Raw genomic sequence first — 19,133 nt, 5'->3', positions numbered from 1 at the left:
CAGACATTTGTATTCAAAATGCTCTCTATGGCATTTCAAAAAGCAGCTGCTTTTTCACTTACTGTTAGAATTTCACCTTTATGTTGAAGGGATACATAAGTGTTACATTCTTCAAAGATATTTGCTGGTTAACAGAGTACTGGTGACCGCTGATTATACAACAAATAAACTAGCCTAAGTTCATCGCTTTGCCGTCAGCTAGTGAAGCTTTCTGTGATACAAAAGATTCTTATGGTCAGTTTCCACCTCATTAAAAAGTGTTTTAATGTCTTTTTTTTTTTTTTTTTTAATTGAATTAACCACATTAATGGCATCCTTCAGCACTTTGTGCAGTTCTAGCACCAAATTCTTTGTTGTGATGCCTTTCCTGTGATTGATACAGGGGATGATTTTCATGTGTGGTACTATCTCTATAACCCTTACCCCAAATTCTTGTTTTACTCCAGTCAAAGCAGCCACTCCATCAGTGGTTACACTAGCACAGTTTTTCCATTGTTTTTATTAAGGAATTCATTTACTTCTGAGAACACATCTTCTCTAGTACATCTTTCCTTCAGTGGTTCTCAAACAAAGTAGTTACTGGATTCCATCATTGAAACAGAATCCATGAGATGAGATGTTAGAAACATCTGTACTTTTATCCAGCCATCTAGCAGACTTGTACTCTGTATAATTCATTCTAATGCTTGTGTCTTCAAATCTTCATGATTATTTTCTATGCATCTTTCAGCAGTATCTACTGACAAAGGAATACATGCTAGTTTGTCACCATATTGCTTTCCGTGCATTATTTCAGCAATTTTCACAGCAGCAGGAAGTAAATGACCCAATAGTCTGTGGCTTTTATTATTTCACTGTTAAATAAGGAACCTTAAAATAGGCCTTCTGAATGTTTATCATTAGATTTAGTGAAATTTTGTGAAGTATGGGGTTGAGAGTGGAATCACAGAGTCATAGAATGGTTTGGGTTGGAAGGGAGCTTAAAGATCACCTGGTTCCAAACCTCTGCCATGGGCAGGGACACCTCTCACTAGACCAGGATGTTCAAAGCTCCATCCAACCTGGCCCCTCTTTCCTTCAGAGTTTTATCCCATGGTTCTCTATCAAGCATGTCACATGACTTTTCAAGTATTGCATGACTTGAAAAATGACTGAAAAAGTTACAGAGATTTGTCTTCATGCACTGGTAGTTTTTAAATGTCTTGCTAATTGTGATGGCTTCATGTCATTAGCTAATATCTCAAGACACTCATACACTTTTGGTGAGGTTTGTTGTTAATGATAGTTGACGTAAATACATATTTGAGATAGTATTCTTGATAATTTTGGCTTTTCCTTTTGGCCAACTTCTGGTCAGATCTGATTAGATTGTCATTGTTTTTTGCCTTGCAATGTGACTGGCTTAAGGAAGCGTCAACTCTGTCATTTTCTTCTTGTTCACTTGTTCTTACAGTATTATCTGTCCATAATTCCTTTGCAGGAACTCTCTTAAGTCATTTCTCCATTTTGTAAGGCTTGGTTTGGTTAGAACTATGTATTATAATCCATAAATCCACTTAAGCAGGTGCACATAGACTGCATTACATGCATACACGGAACGCAAATGAAAGTGAAGGCCACCTCTGTCATCCCTCTGCATTGTGGAGCATGTACTCTTCCTCAGGACACCTCAAACCAGTGTATGTGACTCTCTGACATACAGACTCAGTGAGGTCACTGGTGTCAATCTATATATCAAATATTTGTAAAAAATGTTTTTTTCTTTCTTTAGATTAAAAATAAATAGGAGTTCTAGCATTTTCTTTTTATGTTCCTGTGGATTGTCTTGAGCACCCCCCTGGGTTGTGCATGCACTGCTTTGGAGACCACTGCCTTAGTGTGCTTCTCGTTATATTTTGACAGTGTAGTGTTAGTATGGCTTATCTTCATTGCATACGCAATTCTACTTTTGCAGAACTTACTCATGTATTACACCATTCCCTACCTCCTTTGCAAAAGAGAACTTGATGGATTTGGGTTATCATACTGTCTTTATAGAGGTTGCGCCTCCAAGTCAAAATTATACTAAAGCTCAGGGTTGAAATGGATAATTTTTTTGCAGTGAGAGTATGAGATGAAATGAATGTGTATTGGTAGCCTTCAGAACCTACCACTTATACCTGTCCTATGGCTAGTTGACAGTTTAAGTTCTCTGCACGTCAGTAGAAAAAAAAGTCACATTCATCTCATCATCTCACCTTTTTTTTTTTTTTAATGTGTGGTAGTTGCATCATGAATTCTGGGAATATATGGTGCACGTGAGGAATTGTTCTAGTGTATTTTCACACATCTGCATTAATTTGACTAGAGTTGACTCTGAAGCTCTGCTCACTATACCCTAGTCTTATGTCCTGGAACTCCCATAGTGCTTTTTACTAGTTAATTCAGAACTTTTAAAAAATGTGTATGAATACTGCCATACCATTTTAAGATTTGATAAACGCTTTACCAAGTCATTATCATTTAAAAAGAGCAAATTGCAATCTTTTCCCTAATTTAAAATTACTTGCTGCAAGTCACTTTGTCTTTTCCTATCTCCTTGTTGTATTGTCTTTGTTTCTTATTTTTTATTCCACTGTGTTTAGTAAAATGTGATGGATGCTACAGCCTTTTATCTTATCTTACTGTTTTTCTCTGTTCTATGTACCAATGAGTCAGTGGTGATTCTGCATTGTCCTTCATACATGGTATCATTAGGAAAGCGCTAAGTCAGTTGTTATGAACCTTATTATTTGTTCTTCTTTCTTGTAACCTCCTTTCTTCTTCTTCCCATACTTTTGTTTTAAGCTGTAAATCTCTTTTTTTATATTATTAGTAAATGGGTTGAATATTGACTTAAAGATTTTTACTCATCAGGTAGTTACTATTGCAGCTGAGTCTTACTAGGTGACCCTTGTCAATATCAGATCAGTTTATTGTGAGAAGCAGGGTTTATGAGAGGACTCTTACTCTGCAGGTCCTGCTACTATGCCTCATTGGAATTCATTCTTAGACAACTCTGGAACCTGTTGATGCGTTTTATAACTTAACAGAAAGCTTAAGTGATATTGAGTTGATATTTTCATAAGAAAAACAATTCAGAATCTTTTTTTTTTTTTTAATATCTCCCTCCAGAGCAACTAACAGTGGCTGTGAGATGTTTTTTATTCTCACAGTCCCTTTGTTTTTGAACTTGCCATGTGCTTGTCATGAAGAACATCAAATTACTTAAAATTTCCCATCAACTGTGAATCTGACTGACATAATTTTTTCTTACTTACCTAAATCAACTGGAAATACATTTTTCCTTTCACCTTTCCACTGTTATAGTGTGTAGTGGAATTACATGTTTTTCATAACATTGGCAAGTTGTTTGGCCTTAGATGGCTTATTCTAGAAACAAATTCCTCCATGGAACCCTAGAATAGAGGTACATTATTTTGATTGCCCTTGGTTCTATGTGCTTTCAAACCAGTGGTTAGCACTGTGTTACTATGCATGATATATTTTACCACTGTTTGGAAAGCTAACTTGATCGTCATCCTTGTGGCACAGTGTTTTGCATATTTCTTAAATATGGTAATCTACCTTATTAATGCCCTCCATATGAAAATTGTCAGCAAGCTTTGTCCTGCAGTGAGATACTTGATTTCCTTCCTCTCTTCCAAGATTATGTAGGATTTGCACATTTTTGTTGGCTTTTTGTCATGTACTTGTCTGTCTGGTATTTACTTGTCTCTCAAGGTTTCTCTTTTCTCTATTTTCTTCTGTTTCTCTTCATTTGTAGGTAGTGCTAACGCCTGAAGTTCTCATTATGTGTACTTACAGCACCTCGCTATGCTGTTGTTTTACAATCATAGAATCATGGAATGGTTTTGGTTGGAAGGAACCTTAAAGACCACCTAGTTCCACCCCCCTGCCATGGGCAGGGACACCTCCCACCAGACCAGGCTGCCCAAAGCCCCATCCAACCTGGCCTTGAACACCTCCAGGGATGGGCCATCCACAGCTTTTCTGGGCAACCTGTGCCAGGGCCTCACCACCCTCAGAGTGAAGAATTTCTTCTTAATATCTATTTAAATCTACTCTCTTTTAGTTTAAAAACATTACTCCTTGTCCTGTCACTACACCTGCTGACAAATGAGTCCCTCCTCAGCATTCCTGAGGGACACCCTTTAGGTACTGGAAGGCCACTCTAAGGTCTTCCCAGAGCCTTCTCTTCTCCAGGCTGAACAACCCCAACTCTCTCCACGTCTTTTCGTAGGAGAGGTGCTCCAGCCCTTTGATCATTCTTGTTGGCCCTCCTCTGGACCTGCTCTAACAGGTCGAGGATACAAAGCTGCAGAAGTTTGTAATAAAATAGCATGCTTGTAATACTGTAATTTAATGTAATTTACCCAGCATTAAAGGTAAGATAATATTTGTGTACAAGAACACTATCCTATTTTAACTCTCTTCAGTAAATCATGGCGGACTGCCCTTAATTTCTGGTAAACAGTTTAAACTCTGGTCATCTTCTGTAGAGGCAGTCTTGCTTTATTTTGCAGGTCAGGTTAGAATTAAAGCACCATCCTGGAAATCCACTTTCTATGATAGAAAAGGGAAGTTTGTGAGCAGCTTTGTTGCTTCACTGTTTTCTCCTCCATAAGTGTGAGGAAGCCCAGAAGCACTGGGTTTCTCCATATCCAACCCCATCTTCAGAACCAGGATGCTTCACCATGGTTTGTTTCTCTATCTTTGTTTCAAAGAGGGTAGGTGCAGATGGCTGTTTGAGGTGTACCCATCCCCAGCTGACAGCCACGTAAATTGTGCTGACAGACGTAGGGGTAGATCGTGATACCAGCTTTAATCATTTTGGATTTTGGCAATGCCATTACAGTGCTTTTCCAATGTTTGCAGTTAATGTGTACATAATATGAAATAATTTTCTCTGTGGTGGCATGATTACAATATTTTTCCTCGTGCTATCTTTGAAATACGGTAGTATTAACCCAATTAAAGTTCTTTACATTTTAGTTGGACAGGTAAAGACCTGTGAAGTATACTTACTGTTAAAAGGTGTGTATAAATATATATATAATTTGATAGATCTAAACAAGCATTTTTGGATGTGGGGGTGGAAAGTGTGAGTAGGTGAGAAACATTTGTATAACCTTTATTTCTCTTGCTTGACTCTCCATGTCAATCAGAATATTTTTGTATTAATCCTTGCTTTTTTAGGTTTCAGAAAAAATATCTGATTAAACTCTGAATTCTTGTTTCTTATATATTTTGACCTTTATTAATCTCATCTTATTTAATCAATTCCATATTTTTGTGTGCTACCCATGTATCTGGTATCTGGTCTAATGTAATAGTTGGTTTGTAGGTGAAGCCAAAGTAAATTGTTTTTAGATGCGTTAGCCATTTTGTAATATCCCACTATCTTCTAATTGCAGTCGATCAGATGATGATTCTGGGTCAGCATCAGGTTCTGGATCTGGTTCAAGCTCTGGAAGCAGTAGCGATGGAAGTAGCAGCCAGTCAGGGAGCAGTGACTCTGACTCTGGTTCAGAGTCAGGCAGTCAATCAGAATCGGAGTCCGACACATCTAGAGAGAAGAAACAAGTACAAGCTAAACCACCAAAAGTTGATGGAACTGAGGTAAAACAAAATATGCAAATGAAGTCTTTGTGGGGAAAAAAGCATTGTTCTTGTTTCAAAGAGATTTTCATTTAAAATGAAAAGTATTTAGATTTTAATTTAATTGGTTATTAATTGCATGTACTGCAGCCGCCTTAAATATTGGTCTCAATTTCTCATGACAATTACTTGAATTGATGTTCTTGAATTCTCACTTGTGTCGGTATTTCAAGTTAGATGCCTACATAAATTTTGTCATGCAGAAGTAGTAACTTACTTGAACCTTACCAAAGGCAAAGTCAGATGAAATGTTGCTGTTTCTGAAATTCTATTTTTATATTGTTTCAGTAATAACTTAGTTTCCTTGTACCAATAAATAGTCATGCAAAAAATTAAAGCTTACATACAGCTAGCCTTTTGTATTAAAAAGTTTGCTAAGTTTAGGAAAAATTGATGTTTTGCCCTCCTACATTGAGTGGGCCAAAATTACCTGCACTCTCCTCTGTTTTATGGATTTGTTTAGGTGATAAACAACCATATATATATATATATATATATATACATATATATATATTAATTATAGTATATTATATATATTATTATATATTATAGTGTAGTATCACAGAATCATCTAGGTTGGAAGAGACCTCCAAGATTACTGAGTCCGACCTCTGACCTAGCACTTACAAGTCCTCCACGAAACCATATCGCTAAACTCTACATCTAAACTTTTTTTAAAGACATCCAGGGATGGTGACTCAACTACTTCCATGGGCAGCCTATTCCAATGCCTAACAACCCTTTCCGTAAAGAAGTTCTTCCTAATATCCAGCCTAAACCTCCCCTGGTGTAACTTTAGTCCATTCCCCCTTGTCCTGTCACCAGGCACGTGGGAGAATAGACCAACCCCCACCTCGCTGCAGCCTCCTTTTAGGCACCTGTAGAGTGTGATAAGGTCGCCCCTGAGCCTTCTCTTTTCCAGGCTGAACAATCCCAGCTCCCTCAGCCACTCCTCGTAAGACTTGTTCTCTAGACCCCTAACCAGCTTCGTAGCCCTTCTTTGGACTCGCTCAAGCACCTCCATGTCTTTCTTGTAGCGAGGGGCCCAAAACTGAACACAGTACTTGAGGTACGGCCTCACCAGAGCTGAGTACAGGGGGACAATCACATACAATAATATGTGTATTAATATATAATTATCAATATATAATAATATATAATTAATATAGAAACATTATAATCTATTTCTATATTAGTTATATATTAATATTATACATTACATATACACTTACATATCTATTTAAATATAACATGTAATATAATAAATCAACATAATACTTAGCATATAGATTAATATATAATTATTAATAAGTATATGATATATCTTATAGTATTATGTTATTATAGTATTACATATATATAGTGTTATAGATATGAAAGGCAATAATGTGATCATTGTATAAAACTCAAAGACTATTATGGATTGTCATTGATATTTTTGTTCATGTATTTCACTATTCCCATATGAAACAAAAACATATCAGGTAAATAGTCTGAACAGGTTTATCTGGATCGGCTTAAAAGTTTTCTTTATAAATGTTTTACATTAACAATGCCTACGCAACTATTGTTAAACTTACTGAAGGAACAGTCTCAAAAATTCTTACTTAGTTTTCTGTTTTCAGAAAATGTCACTGCTTTACAATGGTATCCAATATTATTAGTATGTGCAGTATTGATATAAATAATATTGATAAAATTGAGATTAGTCATAATAGTCGTCATCTTGAGTTTCAGTATGTTTAACTGACTTGCATCTCAATTTCTACTCAGTTTTGGAAGTCCAGTCCAAGTATACTTGCTGTACAGCGATCAGCAGTGCTCAAGAAGCAACAGCAACAACAAAAGGCAGTATCATCAGACAGTGTTTCTGAAGAGGTGAGTAATATACATTAGTTTTCTTTACCATGTAACCATGCCTGTTCTATTGTCTCATACGATAGATTACATTTTTTTAGAGCCAAGGTGTGTTCTGTAAATGCGTGTTATAGTCTTAATCTGTAAAAGTAATGTTCAAATAACTGACCTTTTTATAAAAAAAGGTAAAAATAGTTCTAGTTACTTGTCTTCAGATGAGTTATGCCAAAATTATAGCAGCCTAGATTTATGAGTATTTTCAGGTAGATATTCTGTGGTGTATGGACAAAATTTTCAAGCCACACTGTACTGCCTTGCATTGTGTTTTTGGCCTATTGCATTTCTTCAACATAATTAAAAATGCTAGAAGGTGGTTCAACTGTTCTTTCTGGTGAAATGTAGCTCCTGTGTTTTTCAAAAACTCAGTATGGAATATATAACTACGTATTTTTGTAGTTACTACAAAATAATTCTTGTATTCTAAGAACCACACCTGAATTCTAGATATTTTAATACCTAAGCCATTGGCTAAACTTGACTTTATGCAGTAGGAATATCTTCTTAGGAGGCTAGTGACAGTGAAATTGTAGTTACAAATCAGGTTTTCCTCCTTCATTGGAAATATTACACTGGTCACACTTACTAGGCTAGATCCGTTTTTGTCTGGTTTAGCAACTTACTGTTAACTTAATCTCACATCAATAAAACAATTTACAGCTGTTTCTAAGTGTTTCTAAGTGTCTAAGTGTAAGATAAAAATGATCTAAACTTTGTCCCTATTAAATGTTTTTTTTGGATAATCTAATTTTGAGAAGATTATTTTTTTTTCCTGAGAGTAGAGAGAAGAACAAACATAATCTCAAAATTTTCTTAAACTGGTGTTTTAATGTGAACGATTAGATAAGTTGGGACAGCTCTGAAAGGTTAGGAAGTATTATTGTTTTTTTGGTAGAACCATCGAATTGATTAACTTGGAGCATCTGAACCCATGGCGTTATTTTATGTAGGCACAATAGTTATTTTTTAAGACTTTTCTCCGTGATATTCTGTAGAGCTCTGCTGGCGCAATAGATGGTTAGATACTAAAACAACAGCAGTCCTTATGTTACTTAGGTTACTATATTAGTCCTTATGTTACTATATTAGTCCCTTTGGGGGATGAAGAGAGTAAAACATGAACAATATGATGTCAATTTGAATGTGGGAGCTGAATACTAGAAGTATTTCATTCATGTCATTGTAATGAATGGTATATTTTTTTCTTCATCTTCAGGAGTCATCCAGTAGTGAAGATTCTGCCGATGACTCATCCAGTGAAACCAAGAAGAAAAAGCATAAAGAGTAAGATATTTTCATAAGTAATTTCACATAATTGTTTGTCACAGTGATGCGTACTCATAACTGATACCTTATTTTCCACACTGAAAATACTTAAGTTCTCTTTCTAATTCATGCTGTTCTTGTGTTTCTCAATTTTGATTGACATTTTGTATTATTAAAAAAAAATTAAAGAAATATCTATATCATATTCATTTCTGAGCAAAAGTGTCTGCAGCATTTTTCAAAAACATTCATTAGTGCTTTCATTTTTAAAATAATTTGTTGCAACATATTTTTGAGTTTAAGGCCCTCCTTAAAAGTTTTTGTAGAAATCGGAAACTACTTAGGTTGTCTCATAAAATTAAAGATGGAATCTGGTAGTCAGTGCCAACTTTTACTCATTTTTTTCCTCTGGAAAGTTCAAAAGTTATTATATTTCTGACAGTAATTAGCTTTATTGACCGGAAAACAAAGTTTCATTGAAATTGTTCTGTTAGATCAGTTAAGTTGTAGATCAAAAAATTGTGAGAAGGATTATACTATGTCACAAAGCAATGAGAAGTGAGTAGGCATAGAGACCTGTGTTTTTTTATGAATGCTGTGTAGAAATAGAACTGTTCTATCATTCTACTTCTCACAATTAAAGAATCATTGCACTTCCCAGGGTTGCTGCTATATTGTATTCATGAAATGGTAGTGAAAAAAAAAAGGGCAAAAAATCTATGCAAAACAGTACTTTTCTAATGATGAGTTGTTATTCATAGTCTTCTGCTACTTAAGTATTTGATTGCACCTAATAACATCCTCCATTACAAGAAGCAAATTTAAGTTTAGGAGCCAATAACCAAATCCTTCATTATCCAGTGCTTTGATTTTGTCCTATGATTCTCCTGAACAAGTATATCTCCAGTTGTTATATGATATGCAGATCAGAGATTTCTCAATATGTAACTTGGTACATGATCAAGCCTAAGAGGATTGTGCTTTATATCTGTGGTCTGTATTTCCAAATACAGAGAGAAGTTTTGGACTTCTCTCTCTCCCTCTCTTTTTTTATTTTATTTTTTTGAACTTACTGCTTGCAGAAAAAGTATAAGTCATGATTTCTTTCCATTGCTCATGTACCATCTGTACCATATGCTTACATATGTAAGTCTTGGATGACCAGAACAATGTGACTGTAATTTCTGCCAGGACCTAATGCATATTTGAGTGAGAGAGAGGTCAGAGCACTGATTCGTAGGCTTCCTTACTGGAATTTTATAGTTGAGAGTTTTTTGGTAATGTTTCAACTTTGATAAACATCAGTACTGCTCTAGAACCTTGGTCAAAGAAACCTAAACCTGATGTTAGATTTAGCAACCTTTCAACAATGCCTACCAGTTTTTTTTCTTCTCCATGAAGATATCGAGATTAATTTGCCTATATTCAGTTACAGTCTGAGGCCATGTATTGCTCATTATCTTTGTTGCAAAGTTGATCACAGCTAAGCAGGAGCAAGGAGATTCTGCTGCTCAGAGTCAAAAGTGACTTATTCATAGTATGTTTGTGAAGTTCTCATTTAGGAACTCAGCGGGAGCTTTTGAGAGCCTGTGTCTCTCACGGGTGCTGCAGTTCAAATCTTTTGGCATGTTTCTCAAATCTGCTTCTGCATTATCTTTTGTTTTTTGTGCCAAAGCTGCTGATCATTCACATGAGGCACTGGGAACATAGGTATTAGAAAATACAGGACTCTCCCGAATATACATGTTGAGGTTTTATGATGTCAGCATGTGTATGTTCCAATAAGCATGTATCTTTCCAGTTAGATTTAGTTTTTGGTTTCTTAATGTCATACTTAATTTGTTACTTCAAGCTGAAATGTATGTAGAAATCCAGATTTTTGTTCTGTTTTGAATTTTACTGATACCTCTTGATAATGGAAGACTTAGTTCGATTCCCTTAGAAGCCATTGGGCATTTTTGTTTATCATTGATGACAATAATTTTTACAACTTTCTGTCCATCGGCTAAAATAACTGTTTTATTTCTGTGAAGAATGCTTGAATTACAATAGATAACTATGGTTGAATATCTGATTTTAAAAAAACAAAGTGAGTTACTCGTTTGTCTTTCAATTTTACAGCGAAGACTGGCAAATGTCAGGGTCAGGATCAGTATCAGGAACTGGTTCTGATTCTGAATCAGAAGAAGATAGGGATAAAAGCAGTTGTGAAGAAAGTGAATCTGACTATGAGCCAAAAAACAAGGTCAAAAGCCGGAAACCTCCAAGCAGGTAAGAAGTCTGGTACTATGTCTAACAAGCAGTTAAATATTGTACTGCTAATACATATGCAAATGAAATCATTAATGTATATTTTAAAATTATAATTTTTAAAGCTACCAGAGATATTAATTACTAATACCAGTCTTTTGAATTGAATGCCTTTTCCTGTCCACTGTAACTAAAAGTGTTGTAACTGGGCATTCAAGAAACACATATATTCAGAAAGTATCACAGAAGACTTTTGGTTGTCCAATTTGATATGCCATTGTTGTGTTGTATTTTACTGTCTTCAAGAATTAAACCAAAAAGTGGGAAAAAGAGTGCAGTACAGAAAAAGAGGCAACTTGATTCATCTGAGGAGGAGGAGGAGGATGATGATGAGGATTATGATAAGAGAGGATCTCGTCGCCAGGCAACAGTCAACATTAGTTACAAAGAAGCTGAAGAAACCAAGACAGATTCTGATGATTTGCTGGAAGTTTGTGGAGAAGATGTCCCACAAACTGAAGAAGATGAATTTGAAACTATAGAAAAGTTTATGGATAGTCGAATTGGCCGAAAAGGAGGTAATTTTTAACAGTGTTCTTAAGATAACTGGAGTGCATGGTGGTGCAACTTTAGCATTCTTAGTAGTTGTGTGATGTTTAAAAACAACAATCATTTTAAAATACCTGAGAGTCATCTTCTTTTGTTTCTCATATTCATAAAGATGTTGCTTTTGCTTCCTAAGCATTTCAAAGTAAAATGTAGAAGAAAGTCTAAGTATAAGGAAAAATAAATAATTAGAAGAGAGCTTCATATTGTATAAATATGTTATCATATTTTTACACCACTGTTTGTACAGTTCAGTGGTAATGGATTTGTATAAATTGTATTTACTGGATTGGAGAAAGCAGACAAGATAGAAGAGTCTGCTGACCAGTAGCCTGAGCTCTGAAAGACTGTTGGGAAGGATGAATCACTGAGACTGTGATTTCAGTTATTGCTGTACAAATTGTCTCAATACAGTGCAATACATGGAATCACTACAAAATAGCTATAAAATTTAAATGGTTCACTTGCATGTGAAGTTCTGGAGATATGTTTTCGAAGGGTAGTAGACATGTTGTATTTCCATCAGTTGCTGTCATGTGTTGTCCAGCAGTTCTGCATTGAGTTTGAGGCTTCAAAACAGACTTCTAATTATCTATATAAGTAAACAAACAAACAAATAAATAAATAATGGTCCCCTTGCACTTCAGAGCTTCTTTTCTCCATTAGTTATACCCAGTCACTAAGTTTCTGACCTGTCTCAGAGCTTGCACATTCCTCTCAACTTCCTTCTCCCATGCTGTCCATATCCTGCCCCAGTGCCAGGAGTGCATTGTGTTGCTGCTGTGTTCAAAGTCTTCTGGACCAAGCTTCTTATATTCTATCTACCCACATGCTGTTGCTGCTTGTTCTTTATATTGTTGTTGCCACTCTGTTGCTTAATATGGTCACTGCAGCTCGCTGGGCTCATTTCCTTACTTGGCTGTCCTCACAGAAATGAGCCTGTTTCCTGCTGCTAGGATGGTTCAGTTGTGATACAGACTGTACTTAATAATTTTCCCCAGGTAAGATTTCAAAGCCAGAAGATGGAGTAGAACACATTTAGGGAGAAATAGGTTCACAGCATCACAAGCAGTAGGTTACTGATGTCTCAGATACATTTTATAGGCTCAGTGATGAGAATAATGTAACAGAGAAGACAACAAGCAGTGTTAGTGGAAAATTCCCTGGCAATCACTTTAATTTAAGTAGGAATTCAAAGAAATTATCTCATGAGAAATGATTAGATGTCATAGATAAGACACAGAAGTTTGGATTGCTTTTTTTTTTTTATTCTCTTCGACTACTGTGCATGTATTAACATATCTACATAATCGTTGAAATAAATGGAATGAGAACTGTAGATATTAGTCCAGTTACATGCTTATATAAAAGTATCAGTAATTGCTGTCTTACTGGTTAACTTATGACAGTGCACACTTAATTAAGGATTCTGGTATGGTTTCTTTTTCAGCCACTGGTGCCGCAACCACCATCTATGCAGTTGAGGCAGATGGTGACCCAAATGCTGGGTTTGAAAAGTCAAAGGAGCCAGGAGAAATACAGTATCTTATTAAATGGAAAGGCTGGTCACACATCCATAACACTTGGGAAACTGAGGAAACATTGAAGCAACAAAATGTTAAAGGAATGAAGAAACTGGACAACTACAAGAAAAAAGATCAGGAAACAAAACGATGGTGAATATTTTTATGAGGACTTCTATGTTGTATATTTTGTAACAATGTGCCTGTTTCATAACAATTGTTTTGTAACAGTTATGTTTCTGAGACTTGTTACCTCCTTATGAAGGAAAGGTTTCAAGTGTCTGTACAACAGGGAGACAAAAACTTTGAAAGCTGAAGCCTCCTTACCATGATTGCGTAGGATAATCCTCTGAACCTGATATTAATGTTTCTGTTATAAATTAAGTTTTAACAAGATGGGTAGTGTTTAATAATAATAATGAATTGTTATTGAACTTCGTTCAGTTATGTAGGTTTCTTGCCTTAGAGGTAGATTAATGTTTTCTTGGTGTCTTAGCCATTTCATATTGTTTTTACAAATTTAATTTTCTTGGCTTGAATCTCTGTTCAAGCCTGAGAACCAAGAACTGAAGAAATCCATACGTATCTATGTCATCTTTCTAGTATTCAATTTATTACAATGCTTAATATATTTAACGAACACTGGTGGGATTTTCAGCAACAATGAGTGAGATGGATTCTTACAGAATAAGCTACCCTCAATACTGTTCCTTGAAAATACCCTATAAAGTATACTACTTGCTGTTGAGAACAGGTATTCTGAATTATCAGACTGTGATTGTAATTGGGTTTTTGAACAACCATCCTCGGTCATTAATATTGAGGCACCTAGGCCAGATGAAACATTTCTGGAGTAGAAACGTCTGAGCTGTAGCACCCTTCAAAGAAATGCTCAAAGCAGTATTCCTGTGATGGTTACACTCAGAGTTTTATTGTTGCTAGATTTTCTTAGTTTTAGAACCACACAATGTAATAAGTGCTCTAAATAAATTCCTATTACAGGCTGAAAAATGCTTCTCCAGAAGACGTGGAATATTATAACTGCCAGCAGGAGCTTACAGATGACCTACATAAACAGTATCAGATAGTGGAAAGAATAATTGGTATGTTACAAACCTGCAGACAGAAAGCAATGTTGAGAATATTTTAAGCTCATTGCTCATGTGTTGCATTTGTAGTTAAAAATGTGGATTGTTACTAACTTATTTTTTAATTCAAAACTAACTTTTGGGTAAAGAGAAGTTGTGTTGTGAAGCTAATTTATGTTGTCTTATCACCTAAAATACAGAAGTAAAATATTCATTTGGTATCTCTAATACATTTCTACAGCTCATTCAAATCAAAAGTCAGCAGCTGGTTATCCAGACTACTATTGCAAATGGCAGGGTCTACCTTATTCAGAATGTAGCTGGGAAGATGGTGCTCTCATTGCCAAAAAGTTTCAGACACGCATTGATGAGTATTTTAGCAGAAATCAATCCAAAACCACTCCTTTTAAGGACTGCAAGGTGAGTATGTAATTGCAATGGATTTATAATAAGTTGTACTGGCTCTGGCTGTGATAAAGTTAGAATAGAATAGTTTAGTTGGAAGAGGCCTGCAAAGATGTAGGTCCAATCTTGCTGGGAAGCCTGTTTCAGTGTTTGACCAATCTCACAGTAAAGAAATTCTTCCTAATGTAGAAAAGGTACAATTGTTTGGTCTGTTGCTGAACAGTGTTTGCACAGTGTTCAGGCCTTCTTTGTTTTTTGCTTTTTTCTTCACCTAGTAAACTGTCTTTGTCATGATCGACATTTTTTTTCTCACTTCTGCCATTTCAGTTTTTTCTGCCATCCTTGTTCAAACCAAACAACTGCATATTGATTGGTTAAAAAAAAAAAAAAAAAGTGAGTCTCTTATGCATCAAGAGTATTTTACATATTACAAAATGTTCTTGAAGGTTTTTAGAGAACAGTAGTAATGATAGATACATAGCAATGTATGTGTCAAGCATCTACTAAGAATGGCTTTTCATAAATATTAATCCCCTGCTTTTTTACTGGCATTCAAATGGCTTGTTTAGTATTTTAATTTGTTTGAAAGGTAAACTTAGTGAATAATGGGTTAACATAATTCCCATTGTTGAATTTAGATGACCAATCAAACTGATTTCATCTTGCAAATTGCTTATTTATTTATTTATTTATTTATTTTTTAATTACTCATTTTCACATGGCCTAGTTTTTGGTGGTGGATGAAGACGACTTGGTGACTCCATAGATACCAACTACAACGTTTTCTGTAGAAAGCCATTCTGGTAACTGCAGTCAGTAGTAAAACCTATACTCAATTTGCTTTCAACAGGTTCTAAAACAGAGACCAAGATTTGTTGCACTAAAGAAGCAGCCATCTTACATTGGAGGACAGGAAAGTTTGGAGTTAAGAGATTATCAGTTAAATGGATTGAATTGGCTTGCTCATTCATGGTGCAAGTAAGTTTAGTTTGTTTGTAAATTCTAAGTGTTCATAAAAACCTCAACGTTATTTTTTTCTATATTTATTGAGGCTAGATATCTGAGCTGAAAGTAGAGTCCCAAAAGGACTGTTTTTGCCTAAAGAAATAGTAAAGCTGCTAAAGCTAATTACATGGTTGGTTTCAAAAAACGGTTAAGCTCTGCTGTTGTTTTGCTTTTACTTTCTGTGTTGGAGTAAGTCTTATTTTTGAAAATCAATTGGAAACAAATTGGTACAAAACTGAAAGAATCAAAGCAAAATCTTCTGAAATGCCAACCTTAGTATTACACTTATAAAATAGACCCCTTAAGATAGACGCCTTAAGAATACTTCCAAGCTTTTTGTTAATTTAAGGAAATAGTATCTACATAAACTTCTTCAAGATGTATAGTTGCAAAATCTTGAAAACTTGTACAAGTAGTTTCTGTACTCAAGATAATAATGTCATCTTGTCCATTCCCTTCCTCTCTCTTTATCCCCCTCTTCCTCATTCTTTTTTGTTTGTGTTTTTTTTTTTTTAGAGGGAATAGTTGTATTCTTGCAGATGAAATGGGTCTGGGTAAAACAATACAAACAATTTCTTTTCTGAACTACCTGTTTCATGAACATCAACTGTATGGGCCTTTCCTGCTGGTTGTGCCACTTTCTACTTTGACATCTTGGCAAAGAGAGATTCAAACTTGGGCGCCTCAGATGAATGCTGTAGTTTACTTAGGAGATATAACCAGCAGAAATATGGTGAGTATTTCCCTTCATCATTAGAAAAGCTTATTTGTAAACCACATTCATTTCATATTCCTGTCCTCCACTAATTTCCAGCGTTTTGGTTAGGAGTGAGCAAATAGTTGCTGAAACACTTAAGATGCAAATTGAAAGGTCAGATTATGATCCTATATAAATGTTCATGAAAGATTTCCGTCCTTCTTAATAATAAACAGGATTTAAAATGTAGTCTTCCACCTGAAAACAAATTGTCTTCTGCTATATAATTATGAATGCAGATAAATTAAAAACTAATATGTATGCAAGCCAACCACAATCTTAATTTATTTTCTGAAAGGCTTTCTTTTTTTTTTTTTTTTTTTTTCTTAACCTGTCTTTTGAATTTTAGTAATCTTATTTGTTAGAGCAAAAACTGTTTTGTAGAAATTCTCTGTTTTTTATTCAGAGGCTAACAAAGTGGTTTGGAGCAAGTGGTTTAGACAGCTTGGAAGTTCAGTGTTGTGGAAGTTCAGTTTGTGTGTTGTGCTTCTGTCTTGTGATCAGATTATTGAACATCTTTAAACATTTATATTGCTGTAGTGCTTATGTCTCATTGATTGGTACGATTTTTTTTTTCTCTAGCTTACTGTTTACTTAATTGCTTTTGTAGATAAGAACTCATGAATGGATGCATCCACAGACCAAACGACTAAAGTTTAACATACTTCTGACAACATATGAAATTTTGCTGAAGGATAAGGTAATTTCACTAGCTCTTTCAGGGAGATGAAACCATTTGTCCAGTGTAGAACTCGTTAGACTTGCACATATTTGGGTTCTCAGTCATTAAATGGATGTGGAGTGTGATGGATTTTATTACTTTTCTTCATTATTATGCATACAGTAGTGTATTACTACTGTGTCCAGGACAGTAGTACACAGAGTTATTGTTAGTCCATCTAAGAGTATATGGAAATTTTTATAGGCAATGAGAAGAAAATTTTGACTTGATTTGTTTGGGAAGAAGAGGTCAATAGCATCTGTGGTTGGTAGTTTTGTTTTTGTTTGTTTATTTTTTTCTGCTATGAAAATTAATGTGGATCAGACTATGCACCCTTTTTTCATCTTTTAATTTGATTTATACTTTCTTGGGATGTTTGCATATGCTTTCTTGAACCTGGCTAATATAAAAGCAATTATTAGTACTAAAGACATATAGATGTCTATATTTTATTAAAATAATAATAAAAAAAGAAAATGATGGTATTTATATCCTGATTATAAAATGCGAGAAATTACATACTATGTTCATCTGTGAAACGTTCACCCATTTGTCCATTTTTTCAAGTCATTCCTTGGCGGTCTGAATTGGGCGTTCATAGGGGTTGACGAAGCTCATCGTTTAAAAAATGATGACTCTCTTCTGTACAAGACTTTAATAGACTTTAAGTCTAACCATCGACTTCTTATTACTGGAACTCCTCTGCAAAACTCCCTCAAAGAACTTTGGTCTTTGTTGCACTTCATCATGCCAGAAAAGTAAGGAAGAGTTTTGCATTATTCTTGTAAATATTTTTGTTAAGTTTCTTAATATGAAATAGTGTAGTGTATTGATAGAATCAATAAAGGTAGACAATAATACTGTAAGATTGTTTAAATATTCTTTGCAATGTGGAGGTATGGTCCTGCTGCTGGTCCTGTTGCTGAATAACCCCAGTAGTAGTTACTTTGCCATTATAGCAGTCCACAAGAATGATGGGTTGAGGTGTACTGGTAAGAGCCCAGAAAAAAAAAGGCTTACTCTTAACGTAAGAGGAAAACTGTATAACTTTATTATGGGGAGATAGGATGAAATTAGGGATATCTTCATGTCTGTGTTAGTACTGTTAATGAAAGCAAGTTTGTACCAAGCTGCCAGATACCCTGTCTTTCAGTCAGGTGGCTATTTTTCCCATTTGTTTTAAATACAATGAGCTTCCTGTATCAATATGATTTTTTATTGACCTCTGTTTTCAGAGATTAAATGAGAGCTAGTGTTAGAGCTCACATTCCTATCAGACATCTTGTAAATGTCAAGCAATGTTCCATTGTCTTGCAATCAAAGCCACTGTGGTCTTTTATTTAGTAGTTTATTTTTAAATTTAATTCTGTAAAAGTGTTTGGGAAGTTCTATTCTTCTATTTACAAAGTATTTAGAATTTCTTGAAAGATCAAAATTCAGAAATTGGTTAAATTAAACAGAGGAGGGGGAAGAAATCCATTTGGAATGTTTATACTTTTTCTTTTTTTTTCTATTTTTTGTAATTATGTTAGCATTCTTCTTACATATTACTTCTTTCGGTCATTCACTCTGTCACTCATTTTCTTTTATATTGTAGATTTTCCTCCTGGGAAGATTTTGAAGAGGAGCATGGCAAAGGAAGAGAGTATGGTTATGCAAGTCTTCACAAAGAGCTTGAACCATTTTTGCTGAGAAGAGTTAAAAAAGATGTAGAAAAGTCTTTACCTGCAAAAGTTGAGCAAATTCTGAGGATGGAAATGAGTGCATTGCAGAAACAATATTACAAGTAACACATTTTTAAAAATTTCATTGTTTTAATGATATGTCTACATGCAAATTACTGGTTTAATATTTTTCATTTTCAGTTTGAATTTGGGGCAAAACAGTAAAAATCAAGC

At 34.9% G+C, this 19,133-nt stretch overlaps 1 protein-coding gene across 2 annotated transcripts in view; it reads left to right on the top strand.

Annotated features, from left to right (window-relative positions):
• The window catches only part of CHD1 (chromodomain helicase DNA binding protein 1), a 53,568-nt gene that overhangs the window by 12,474 nt on the left and 21,961 nt on the right, over nucleotides 1-19,133 (top strand). For both annotated transcript variants that reach the window (XM_035309697.1, XM_035309698.1), the window contains exons 3-15: nucleotides 5,457-5,661; nucleotides 7,474-7,578; nucleotides 8,831-8,898; nucleotides 11,002-11,151; nucleotides 11,437-11,708; nucleotides 13,187-13,412; nucleotides 14,262-14,362; nucleotides 14,589-14,767; nucleotides 15,603-15,730; nucleotides 16,274-16,490; nucleotides 17,125-17,214; nucleotides 17,803-17,993; nucleotides 18,833-19,021. In XM_035309697.1, coding sequence (XP_035165588.1) covers nucleotides 5,457-5,661; nucleotides 7,474-7,578; nucleotides 8,831-8,898; nucleotides 11,002-11,151; nucleotides 11,437-11,708; nucleotides 13,187-13,412; nucleotides 14,262-14,362; nucleotides 14,589-14,767; nucleotides 15,603-15,730; nucleotides 16,274-16,490; nucleotides 17,125-17,214; nucleotides 17,803-17,993; nucleotides 18,833-19,021 — 2,121 coding nt within the window. The remainder of the gene's footprint in view (nucleotides 1-5,456; nucleotides 5,662-7,473; nucleotides 7,579-8,830; nucleotides 8,899-11,001; nucleotides 11,152-11,436; nucleotides 11,709-13,186; nucleotides 13,413-14,261; nucleotides 14,363-14,588; nucleotides 14,768-15,602; nucleotides 15,731-16,273; nucleotides 16,491-17,124; nucleotides 17,215-17,802; nucleotides 17,994-18,832; nucleotides 19,022-19,133) is intronic.

This window comes from Oxyura jamaicensis, chromosome Z (genome assembly GCF_011077185.1).
Source record: "Oxyura jamaicensis isolate SHBP4307 breed ruddy duck chromosome Z, BPBGC_Ojam_1.0, whole genome shotgun sequence".
In the NCBI taxonomy this organism is placed as follows: domain Eukaryota; kingdom Metazoa; phylum Chordata; class Aves; order Anseriformes; family Anatidae; genus Oxyura; species Oxyura jamaicensis.
Note: the sequence above shows the minus strand (reverse complement) of the source record. Positions and strands in the feature narration are given on the sequence as shown.